Below are 12,719 nucleotides of genomic sequence, written 5' to 3'. Positions count from 1 at the left end.
AAGCGGTTCCGGGTGGAGATCTTGAAGACCCGGGGCGGCGGATTATGACGTTCAGCAGATGCAGATCAACACATAAAAATGTGACACCCCACTGTTTAATATCTTCACAGTGCTTTGATGTATCAGAGTTTTTTTATGACTTTTGTCGTGAGTTTTGAGTAAATTGGACCAACAGTCTTGGAGAAGTTTTTTTATTATTATTTCCAAGCTTGAGATCTCGAAACATGTCTGATCGTCAGAGACTGTAAGTCTTAGAGCAGAAAAAGAATAATTAGCAAAACAGTACAAATACAATAATGTTGCAGCATCTGCTTGGACCCCTAAAATACAAACTTTTCTGCATCAGAAACAAATAACATGTTCTGTAGCTTAGCAATGTTTCTAAGGTGGAAGAAGGCTGTTTTTGTAACATATTAGACAGCACCCAGACAGTTTCTATAGACTTGTACTCCACAGGATCTTCAGTGCGTGAACCCCTAAAATACACTTGGATTCAAATATGTTTAACAAATTTCAATTCTACAGACATAATTTATAAATAATTGATGTGACACTGCAATAAACCTAAATCAGGGTGATCTCCATCAACACAAACAGAGGTTGAGAAAAGCACAGAGACACGTCATCACTCACACTGTTCTTACTGTCTATGAGGATTTATTACACACATTTATTCTGACGTTATTTCAGTGACATAAGTTCAGCTGCAGTATTAATGTAATGAAGAGGCTATAACATCTCACTGTCACTGATGTATCATGCACCTCAAAGCATTATGGGTAGAATCAGTCTGTTCTGATTCATCAACACAGTTTCACTGATGCTTCATATTTAACGTTTCTAACACCAGTCAATTCACAATAAACCCCAAACCCAGGATAGAGTGGTTGAGTGAATGTGGTCCGGACGGTGTGGATGAGGCTCATTGTGTCAGAGATGCTGTAGAAGGACAGAGTTCCTGCACTGTGATCCACATACACTCCTATTCTATAGTGATCCACATACAGTCCTTTTCTACTGCTGATGGGCTTTACGGGGAGATCAGTCTGAATGTTATTGTGTATGAATGAGTATCTGGAGGAAGAGCAGATCAAACTCCAGGACTGATCATTATTTCCAAAGACAGACTCAATACTCCCTCCCTTCCTGCTGATGCTCTTATATGACACTGATATATATACAGTCCCAATCCACTCAATCTCGCAGTAACAGCGTCCACACACACTCTCTCTACACAACACCTGGCACACATCAAATCTGTCTGGATGATCAGGATACGGCTGGACTGTGTCAATGTAAGTAATCACTCTGTTGCTCTCAGACAGACGGAGGCGTTCATTCACTGTGTTCGGATCCAGAGTGAACTGATGGGAATCTGATGGAGATAAAACACATCACAATCAGGAATTATCAATCTGTCTGATCTTTTAATGTAGCTGAACTCTTCATGTTCAATATATCAGCAGTGTCTCAGTACAGTTTACCAGATATCCTGTGAAAATCATAATTTGATACATGATAAACTATAAAACGTCTGGGTTACGTATGTAACCCTCATTTCCTGAAGGAGGGAATGGAGACGTACGTCAGAACTGAACCGACGAATTGGGATATCGCATGAGAGCCCTATCACCTTCGAGTGTCTATTAAATGAGGCATAACATTGGAAACATTGGCAACATTGGCATGTGAGCTCTGCAAAACGCGCTCCGCCCTGCTGTGCGGGTATAAATTTAGAAGCAAGCCACTTGCACTGTTTTTCGCTGAGGAGACGAGCACGTAGGCCTGCTCTCAGGGGCAGCACAGGAAATGTGGCGACGGGACGTACATCTCCGTTCCCTCCTTCAGGTAACGAGAGTTACATATGTAAAACTGAGACGTTCCCTTTCATTTGGTCACGTTCGACGTATGTCAGAACTGAACAGACGAATTGGGATCCCTAATAAAATGCCACGGGTACTGGCCCTTCCAGCACCAAGAGACTATCACCGCTGTTCCGCATGACCCGCCAGTGAGACATTGGATAAAGCTGGGAAAGTGTGCCCTTCCAGGGGAAGGGACACTGCGGAGACCACATCCTGCCTGAAGGGAGGTAACGTGGAGTATAGTTAAGGGCAGTATAGCATATGGAATGTCCCCGGGGAGGCTCCAGCCTGTTCAGGGGAAGACAGCACCCGGCAGGGGCGGCAGAGCGGACTCTGCCAGAGGAAAGACACGGGCTCACCGCATGGAGACTTACCGTGGAAATACACATATAGGATTGCCACAGGGGTCACAGCATATAGCACCCAGCCTAGCACAGGTTCCACAATGCAACGAGTGGTAGGCCTAGCGTCAGACACTCCACCATTTCTGAGGCCGCAGGGGGTGATGGAGGAACTCTACAGGGTTCGCCAGGTGGGGAACTGACTGGAGCAATGAGCGCACTGATCCTCTCCGAAGGGAGGGGAGAGGCGCAGCAAGCCAACACTAGAATGGGGGCTCCAGGCGTTTACTGGCAGCTGTGGGCGAGTAGGCGGGAGGCTACCGGTTCTACGCAAAGGCTATAGAATCTAGCGAATGTGTTAGGTGTCGCCCAGCCCACAGCTCTACATATATCTGTCAGCGAGGCACCGTGCACCAGCGCCCAGGAAGGCGCGACACCCCGGGTGGAGTGTGCTGTCAACCCGAGCGGAAATTTTAAAAATAGAACCAATTTTAGACCATATATATTCATAATTAATTATAATCTGTTGTAATTAATTATCCATATATACATAATTCCCTTTTTGGTTGTTTTATATTTATAATTGATCATAACGCGTTATGATTTAATTGGTAACACTTTCTATGAAGACCATGCTTATAATGAATTATAGCTCCATTTATACTTATTTATAAGCAAGTATTACTATTTTATAAACATATTTATAAAGACTTATTAAGACCTATACCGCATTATAAGAACAGTTATAGTTATTTTATATTATTTATATAATTAATTATAAGTCATGCATTTGCTTATACACTGATTTATAAGTATGAATTAGTCGGTCGTATGGTTCCATGAATGTATTTATAAAGATGCAACCTGCATTGCTATAATGTTATTATAATATAGTTACAATGACTTTTTATTCACATTTATTTCTGTCAAATTAGTGAATATATTGTTATTAATACCCGTGTTGTGTTCTTATAAATACTTATTGTGAGTATTAATAGTTACTAATCTCTATAAATGCATCATTGATGGCTTTAAGTAAAGTGAAAACATAGGATGCAATTTTCCTAAATCAAATGTTAAGAAAACATGAAGATGTGCTCATTATACATTTTAAGTTGTTTACTTGTAAATGTAACTAATGAACAATAATTCCAATAATAAAAATACATAAATCATTACAAACAGTTGAAAAAATGTATCTTTTTTAATGTTACATACTTGTAAAACACTGCAACAATATTTTTAAAGTATAATTCCAAACAGCTATAAGCAATACCATGCATATGGCTGAGGAGATATAGATTTTAAAAAATCATAATTAAAATTCATGACCTCTAATGCAAACATTAGCCATTAAAGACATAACTAATTGGTACAGCAAACAAATGTTTCTGGCACTATTTTATATATGGTCATTTATAAATTGGTGTATAATGGATTATGAGCATGCACATGGAAATGCATGGCTTATAAGTAATTATAAAAATAATATAAATGTATCTATAACTGTTCTTATAATGCAGTATAGGTAATGATGCTTTATAAATATATTTATAGAACAGTAATACTTATAAATAAGTATAAATGGGCCTATAAATCATTATAAGCATGGTCTTCATAGAAAGTGTTACCATTTAATTGTACATATATTTTACCCATTTGAGCTGATTTGCTAAATGAGGGACAGAGTTTTTAACTCAGCTGATTGCAAAGGCTCAAATGGCGGTCTCCATAGTGCAGTAAGCACGAGGGACAAATCCCAAGAGGGTATAGAGTGCGGGCGAGGAGGATTCAGTCTCCTCGGCTCCCTCAGGAACCTGATGATCAGGTTGTGCTTCCCCAAAAACTTACCATCAACTGCATCGTGATGCGCGGCAATAGCGGTGACATACACTTTGAGGGTGGAGGGAGACAGCCTTCGCTCCAACCTATGCTGCAGGAAGGAGAGAATTGGTCCTGATTGAGCAAGAGAGGAGAACACCACTCAACGAACAGGGTCCACTTCAACATGTAGAGGTGCCTCTTAGAAGGAGAGCTCTAGCCGAAGTGATGGTGTCTACCACCGACTGGGGTAGGCCACCTAGAACCTCCTGCAGGTCGGGTGCCAGAGGGTGCCACATCTCTGAGAAAGCAGGTCCTTCCTCAGAGGAATTGGCCAAGGAGGGGCTGTCGCGAGGAGCATGAATTCCGGGAAGCATGTCAAGTTGGGCCAATACGGCGCAACTGGCAAGACCTGCTCCTCATCCTCGCTGACTTTGCACAGAGTCTGCGCAAGAAGGCTCACTGGGGGAAACAGATACTTGTGGAGGCCCTGGGGCAGGCTGTGTGCCAGTGCGTCCGTGCCGAGAGTCCCCTCACTCAGGCAGTTAAACAACTTGCAATGCGACGTGTCTGGGTGGTCAAACAGGTCTACCTGCATGGTCCTGAAGCATCTCCAGATCAGCTGGACCACCTGGGGATGGAGTCTCCATTCTCCCAGAAGCGGAGGCTGCCATGAGAGCTCGTCGGCTGCATGGTTGAGCACGCCTCGGAAGGATGTGAATGGCACGAAGTGACCTCAGATGCTTCTGACTCCATAGGAGAAGATGGCAAGTGAGTTGCGACATGCGACGGGAGCGTAGACCACCTTGATGATTGATGTATGCAGCGGTCACAGTGCTGTCCGTACAGACCAAAACGCCTAGTAGCAACAATTTGAAGCAGCCCAGCACAAGACATACTGCTAACAACTCGAGGCAGTTGATGATCCAATGCAGTTGGGGCCCTGTCCACAGACCTGAAACTAGCCAGGCCCCCAGACACCGAGCAAGCGGGACCAATGGCACAACAGACATACCCGTGGTGGGGCAGCGATGTGGAGCACATAGACCCAACTCGGATGGCAGCGCGCCCCAAAGTGGGGTCTGGGTGTTGGGGGCAACACAAACTTGGTTCCACAGTGGGGCCGATGATGACCGATGGTGACATGAGAGGGGGCTGAGGGTGTTTAAGGCATAGCAACGCACACCGCCAGACGCACCCTCTTAGGACCTGGAAGTTGAGGAAACTGCTCTTTTGAAACTTTGGGTACCGCTGAACTCTGGGGAGACAGTGGCGAAACAGAACGGGATAAAAGGCTTACCAACAGGCCCTCCACCGGGGGGAGGGAGCGATGCCTTCATCGTCTCCCGAAGAGCAGGATCCCCTTCCTCTGGGTCGCCCATCTCAGGGCCGCTTACAAAACACATTTTGCCACACAGGCCGGCGTGGCAGGATGTGCCAGATAGCCTCCGTCTGCTTCTGTGCAGCTGAGAACTGCTGGGCAATGCTCACGACTGCGTCGCCAAATAGGCCAACCTGTGATACAGGGCAATCCAGGAACCGATATTTATTGGTCTCCTGCATATCAGCCAGGTTAAGCCAGAGGTTGCGTTCCTGGACAACGATAGTGGCCATCGCCTGACCAATGGAATGCACTATCACTTTAGTCGCCCAGAGAGCGAGATCATTTAAGATCATCACACAGCTAATTTAAGAGCTCTTGGTCAGGACCACCCTGGGGCATGTTCATGAGCGCTTTAACCTGGTAGATTTATAACAGCACCATGGCATGCAGGGTGGAAGCAGCCTGTCCACAGGCTCTGTAAGCCTCGTCCACTAGAAAGGACAAGAACTGACAGGCCTTGGATGGGTGACACGGATTACCCCTCCAGGAAGCGGTTGTTGGACACAGCTGCATCACAACGGCATGCTCGAATGGGGGGATCTCCGCGTACCCCTTGGCTGCTCCGCCCTTCAGGGTGGTGAAGGCGGAAGAGGGACCAGACCGGTTTCTGGCAGAAAAAGGAGTCATCCACGACCTGGTCATCTCTTCATCCACTTCCAGGAAGAATGGTACTGGGGCGGGCTGCCCCAAGAAACCAATCATCCAGCCTTGAGGGTTCGGGACACGGTTCCACATGAGCCCAACCCTCTCGGCGGTCCGGGAAAGCAACATTATTCTCCCAGAAGGAGGCAACGAAGGCAGAGTCTTCATTTCCAGTTCACCTTCCGGTGTCGTGATCGACATCTGGTCATTAGCGGGGGCCCCAAAAGAAACGGTTGGTCACTCATGAGAGGGACCAAAACGATCTTAAGGGAGCACCACAGGCTGCAATGTGTTAGAGGGGTGAGGAGCCCACGGAGATTGCCTCAGCAGGGAAGCCCTGTCCATCGGCTCGTTTTGAAGACAATCTAAGGTGATAGGGCTCTCATACAATATCCCAATTCATCGGTTCAGTTCTGACATACGTCGAACGTGACAGACTGAAAGGGAACTCTTCTGTCCTGTTTTCTTTCATCTTCTACAGGAAGAACATTGACAGTGAGTTTTTTTTTTTTTTTTTACTTGTTTTCTCATTGACTTACATTGTAGGAAATCGTTCCTGGTCCTGGGAACAATGTCTGTGGAAATCAAAAGACATGAAGAGTGTGATTAACGTGACAAGAGATGATGATTTCTATGATGATATTCTACATGATATGAGATGATGGAGGATCATTTCTGAGAGCAGATAAATCTCAGAGATCTTTTTGAGCACTTTGTAGAAATCCTTCAACACAAAAGAAGATATTTTGAAAAAAGTCTCTGCTGTTTACAGAGCCCAAATCCTGACACAACAATTACTGAGGATTGATAGTAATGATATTAATATTTGTTTTGGGTTCTGTTGACATGAACTGATCAAAGATTGATTTGAGAGTTTATGATGAACGGAGTGAAATTTGAGTCATATTGAAAGTAATCATATCGCTTCAGCTGAATCAGTTTAGGGAATCAATACAATCAGCTGAAAATATATATATATATTTTTTTTAATGTTACACACTAGCAAAGCACTACAGCAATAATATATATTTAAAAGTATAATTCCAAACTGTTATAAATACCATATGGCTGAGGAGATATAGATTTTAACAAATCAAAATTACCATTCATGACCTCTAATGCAAACATTAGCTGTTAAAGACATAATTATTAATAATTAATTGGTACAGCAAACAAGTGTCTCTGGAACTGTTTTATATTTGATTTATAAATCAGTGTATAATGGATTATGAACATGCACACTGAAAAAGCAAATACATGGTTTATAAGTAATTATGAAAATAATATAAATGTAACTATAACTGTTCTTATAATGCGGTATAGGTCTTAATGAGTCTTTATAAATATATTTATAGAATAGTAACACTTACTTATAAATAAGTATAAATGGGGCTATAATTCATTATAAGCATGGTCTTCATAGAAAGTGTTACCACATTCACTTAATGAAACATCAATTATATAAAAATAGTACAACTGGGTCTTTTTCATATTTCAAATAGTTACAAAAAAATCAGTTCTTTAGTTTCACATTTAACAATTTCACTTTAACCTTAACTTGTTACCTTCCTTGTGTTTCTTTTCTAACTCTTCAGCCTTATGGTTCAGGTTCATCTTCTTCAGGATGTCCACCGTGATCTTCACAGCTTCGTCTGGTCCAAAACGCGCCATCATCAGATCCACTGTGTCTAACCTATCTGCATTCTCCAGAGCAGAACTGGGAACATTGTAGTTATTCTTTAAGTGCCATTTAAACCTCTTCCGTTCCTCTGCGTCTAGATCATCCAAAGAATGCAGAAGCTGCTCTGAAACAGACGGCATCGTCCTTCACCGATTCACTTCTGCAGGACAAGAAGATACAGAAAGTCATCTGATTTGTGTTAAACAGCTAGAATTACTTTGAAAAGATAAGTAATTGCCTTTAATGACCACAAAAACTACACAATGTCTCAAAATTGTCTGATGTTGAAGGTCTGGAATCAGTATTCAGTATTTTATGAAGCAGTATTTACTAACTTACCATGAACAATAAGGGCTTTGAAGGATTCTTTTTCTACCTCTGAACTGATTTCTCCAAGAAAACGCTCTGAAACTCGTCTCTGGGAAAACAGGGCAAACCAGTTTTTTAAGAGACATGAGAGAAAGCCTAAAGGGAAAAAATCACAGTCTGTCATCAGAACACATATACATCTATACCATATGCAGTAGAGTGATTAAGAAATAACTGGGTAACACTTTACAATAACAGTACATGAATAATCATGTATTAATACCTGACTTAATAGTTACTTCAACATGAACTGATGATTAATGAAGATGTGAACTAACCATGAACCAATGAAGAGCGATCTTTAACGCCAGGATTCATGCATGAATAACAGCAGCCTTATCTAATAATGCATGTTTGATAGTTAATGTATTAATTAACATTTAGGTGTAAACTAAATCAAACAGTCTCTATAAGAAGGAATAAGAAATATTCTGACTTTGAAATAAATTGAAACAATGTATTATTGTCATAATTTAAACTACTGACATCAGCAGCTTCATTATAAACATTACTAAGAGGCACAGGATTAGATTGTCATTATTTTCACTGATTCTCCTTATCAAACATAAAATACTAAATCCACTAATAATTTATTTTAAAAGGTCGTTTTGTGATATTCTTTCCCATCAAACTAAACCTGCTGTGACTTATGACAGTTCCTGAGGAAATGTTTCCCAAAAAAATAACCAAACAGGAAACATGCAGTAAGGTCTGGGAACGTTTGCTGGGATCAGAACAGTTCACTCTCCATCCAGACGCAGGCCGTGATGATACTGTACCTCCATTCTCTGACTTCTTGAAAAGCCACACAACATCACTTAACTGGGCTGAATACTAGTTGTAAGTTTATGATAAATTATGAGCTAAATTTGCTAAGTAGTTAACAGTGAATTAATTATGATGTGCCCCCGCAAGTGAAGTCATAATAAAAATAATGCATTAACAAGCCATTAGTTGATGTTAGTGTATGGTTAGTTAATAATGAGTTAATTATGATGTGCCCCCTCAAGTAAAGTCATGACACAATGATGCACTTTTTTTAAACAAATTATTAACTATGAATAAACACTAAGAGTGCCATCCTTATTCTTTACATCCCTGGTACAAAAAAAAAAAAAAAAAGAAAGAAAAATTATTTGCATTTCTTTTATTTTTATTTATATAATTAAATCAGTGGTGTGCGGTGGTGTTTTAAAATGAGGCGGCAAAGTCCTCAAATTTTTTTATATACTGTATATCAAATGTAAATTTATGTCTTATTCTTAATTTCCCTGGTTAAATAAACATTACATAAAAAAGAGAGGCCAAATACAATTAAATTTTTGTTGTTGTTGTTGTTGCAATAACTAGGCCTATGTAATGTTCTATTTATTAAAACCAAGTATAAATTTGATCAAGTATTTTTACATTTATTCCAAATAATTTATAACTAAAAGCAGTAACAATTTAAACAATATATATTTATTTGTGAACTAATGTTCAACTTTTTTTTTTTAATAGTCAACTTATTTTCAGCTTATACACACTGGTCACAGACACAAGATGTAGGGGAGCGCAGAGCACAACCTAATGCTTTTTGACTTTCTCAGTTTGTGTAAATCTACTTAGGGTTCAGAGAATTTATTTTGTTCCACATTAATTTCACACGTCTGGTACAAATATGTGGCTTTGTTTCATTAATACAGTGTATACTTTATTTTTTATTTACCCTAAAGGTAGGGAAGTGAAATGTGACAACATGCCCCATAGGTGGGGCACATTGTAACATGTGATGTGGCACTTTGTAACATGACCATTTGACAGCTAAAAATGTTATGTGATTGAATTAAAATATTTTAAACTAAAAACTAAAATATTTTGTCAATAAAAGACAATATATATTTTTTTTTTTCATATAAAATAATAGCACTTTTTTAGAAATTCAAATTTAAATTATTTTGTAATTTGAACACTCTGTAAAACACAGCTATACAGCACTGGTAAAAACAATACAGGCAAACAGATGAAGAAACATATTCAGACATTCAGAAAAACACAGAGCTGAACAAAAACACTCCCCTCCCTCCACATACAGCTCTCACAGAACACGAGAAAAATAGACAAGACCGTACAAATGCTGAACATTTCTTGAAATAATATTTTCTGGATGTTCAGGTTCTTACTCTCAGTCTTTATTCACCTTTTTTTTCTCAGTTTATCAACAGAAATTCATAAAAGTGAATTATTCCAGTTGTATCGTAACTGTATAGAATAGCACAGTTCTAATAGCGGGGCACATTGTAACGCAGTGTTACAACGAACCCTCTCTGCGCAACTGGACTTTAAACCTGGTTAGCGTCTTCTGATAGTTAGTGAAGCATTAAAGAACTACCCAAACTGCTAAACAACAGATTGGAGATTAAAATAATATAAAATTTGTCTAATTTTAAATAAACACAAAAAATATAGATGAAAAATTAGCTTAAGTAATAAATTTACTTTTGCTATTGTTAAATAAATGTTCAGTGGTATCTCCCAAAGATTTCTGAATTTTGGCGCAATTTTTTCTCTATATATTTTTGATATGGCAACTAGTAAATACGCTGTTTCTTCATGCTAGCGTGTGTGGAAGTATTTAAACCACGTGTGTTACAACTAACCCCGCGTTTAGTTTGTGCCCCGCGCTCCCCTACCTTTAGTTTCACCATGCTGATTGCTCACTAAAAACCCCACAGTCATCATGTTTTCAGGCCATTTCAAGTTTGCATTTGACGTGACAGGCACCTTTGCTGAGAGGCATGCGGGTGGATCGTTTCCTTGTACTCACACTTTTACTAGCATTAAAATGTTTATGGTTTCATTTTGTTAACTAAATGTGTATTAAAAGTGTTTGCTTAAGTTAGTGATCATGTTAAGGTGGTGTTTATTACTAGCCGTAGACTACTTGCTATACTTTCCTATACTTTCAGTTTGCTCACCTTTATAGCACTAAAATGTTTATGATTTTGTTTTGTTAACTAAAGGTGTATTACCAGCGTTTGCTTAAGTTAAAGAAGTTAGAGATCGGTTAAGTCCAGCATCTGCAGTTTATTTCTCTCATTGCACACTTTTATACTGTTGATGATATATATCAGGGTTCGACAATAAGCCTTGTCATGTGCATGTAAATAGGCCATTCATATGACAGGTAAATAGGCCATACACTTGTCCAAGTAAAAAAAGTTGCCTGTATAAAATAGGATTCCCTTTCAAGGGAACTCGCACTGCGTCAGAGTCTTTGATGCTGTGGGAATGCCTCTGCGTGACTGCGTCGTGAAGCACGACTAAAATCAGTCCAATGGCGTCATTGACCAGGCAGGTGACGTCATTGACCAGGAAACTATAAAGCATACCCAGACCAAACAGTGTTAGCTTCTGTGTCTTCAGCAAGTGATCTGTGTGACTGTCAGTCTTGGTTATTGTTGTCTGTCTGCATTATTGCGAAGCACTATATATATATATATATATATATATATATATATATATATATATGTATATCATGGCGAGCAAGCAATTTAAATTGTGTGTTTCTCCCTGCATTACATCCCGGGTGGGGATACACACAATTTATGTGTTGTTTTTTTGGGAGCGGAGCAAGCTCAAGCGGGGGGCTGGTTGTGAGCATTGTGAAAGCCTTTCCCTAAAAACGCTCCTCTCCCGTCGGTCACTTTTTGAGGGAAGTGACCTGGTAAGCGTTCCTCACGGTTGTGGTCCCGCTGTTGCCGAGGCACAGCAGCGGCTGCAATCGTGGGGATCACAAATGGATCTAGTGGAGGGGTTAGAGATGGGTCTTGCCCTATCTCTGCCCTCACCCACTAGATCCCAGTGCTTTTTCTCGGGATCTGGAAGCCCGCACTGCGATTTCTTCCATTCAGGGAAAAAAAAAAAGAAAGAGAAAAAAAAGAAATAAAAAACATCGGCCGGTCTATGGCAGCTGGGCGGGAGCAGCAAAAGCCGTCAGCCAGCTCCTCACACAGGGTTCAATAAAAACAGTGTCGCCACCCGGGCTCCCCCTCAAAAAGACTGGGGAACGGGTTGGCACTCTCAGCCAAAGCCGACTTCAGTTCGAGCATATCGGATCTGAGGACTGTTATTATCTCGAAGAAGGCTTCGGCGAAGAAGTCCTGACGCCATTGGTGTCAGACTTCTGGGGGCAGTCCCCTCTTATACGGTGCCTGTCTTATAGGTCTTATACCCCTTAATATACGGTGCCTGTCTCCCTTTGGTGCCCTCAAGAGGCTGTTCTGCCAACCCCGCCACCTCGTGTGTTTCAGGGTGCAGAGGTTTCCAGTGAGCGCATGATCCTGTCACCGACGCTATGGGGTCATTCCCTCGACGCTGCGGCATTGGGGAGCTCGCATCCTCTCATGAGGAATTCTCAGTAGTCAGCTTGGCTGTTCCTTGCCGGTTTGCCGCTTCAGGGCACCGAGTTGATTGCACAAATAAATCCAGAGGCCAGCCTTGAGCGGCTGGTTCCCTTAGTAGATTTTCTGGCAGCGTGGAAACTTCTGCCAAATGTCTCTCAATGTGTCCTGCAGACTATAGAAAAGGGTTACAGAATTCAGTTTGGTTTTCATCCACCCAGTTTCAATGAGGTC

At 41.0% G+C, this 12,719-nt stretch overlaps 1 protein-coding gene across 1 annotated transcript; it reads right to left on the bottom strand.

The window, feature by feature from the left end:
- Window positions 1–637: 637 nt before the first annotated feature.
- Window positions 638–11,494, bottom strand: LOC127518731 (tripartite motif-containing protein 16-like protein). Its single transcript, XM_051905757.1, has 4 exons — window positions 8,074–11,494; window positions 7,619–7,894; window positions 6,593–6,628; window positions 638–1,375 (listed from the first exon to the last, which is right to left on the bottom strand). Exons 2-4 carry the CDS (start codon window positions 7,872–7,874, stop codon window positions 804–806), a joined length of 864 nt encoding a protein of 287 aa, XP_051761717.1. The 5' UTR covers window positions 7,875–7,894; window positions 8,074–11,494; the 3' UTR covers window positions 638–803.
- Window positions 11,495–12,719: the final 1,225 nt, after the last annotated feature.

The sequence above is a fragment of the Ctenopharyngodon idella genome, chromosome 9 (assembly GCF_019924925.1).
Source record: "Ctenopharyngodon idella isolate HZGC_01 chromosome 9, HZGC01, whole genome shotgun sequence".
Classification (NCBI taxonomy): Eukaryota; Metazoa; Chordata; class Actinopteri; order Cypriniformes; family Xenocyprididae; genus Ctenopharyngodon; species Ctenopharyngodon idella.
This window is presented reverse-complemented; position numbering and strand designations above follow the sequence as displayed.

What these genes read in the sequence shown, in the direction of transcription:
- LOC127518731 (XM_051905757.1), bottom strand. Translation starts at nt 7,874, where the DNA reads ATGCCGTCTGTTTCAGAGCAGCTTCTGCATTCTTTGGATGATCTAGAC. An exon ending in AGAAAAGAAACACAAGGAAG is followed by an intron (nt 6,629 to 7,618) that starts GTAACAAGTTAA and finishes TGATTTCCACAG; the next exon opens with ACATTGTTCCCAGGACCAGG. An exon ending in CAGGAACGATTTCCTACAAT is followed by an intron (nt 1,376 to 6,592) that starts GTAAGTCAATGA and finishes TATCTCCATCAG; the next exon opens with ATTCCCATCAGTTCACTCTG.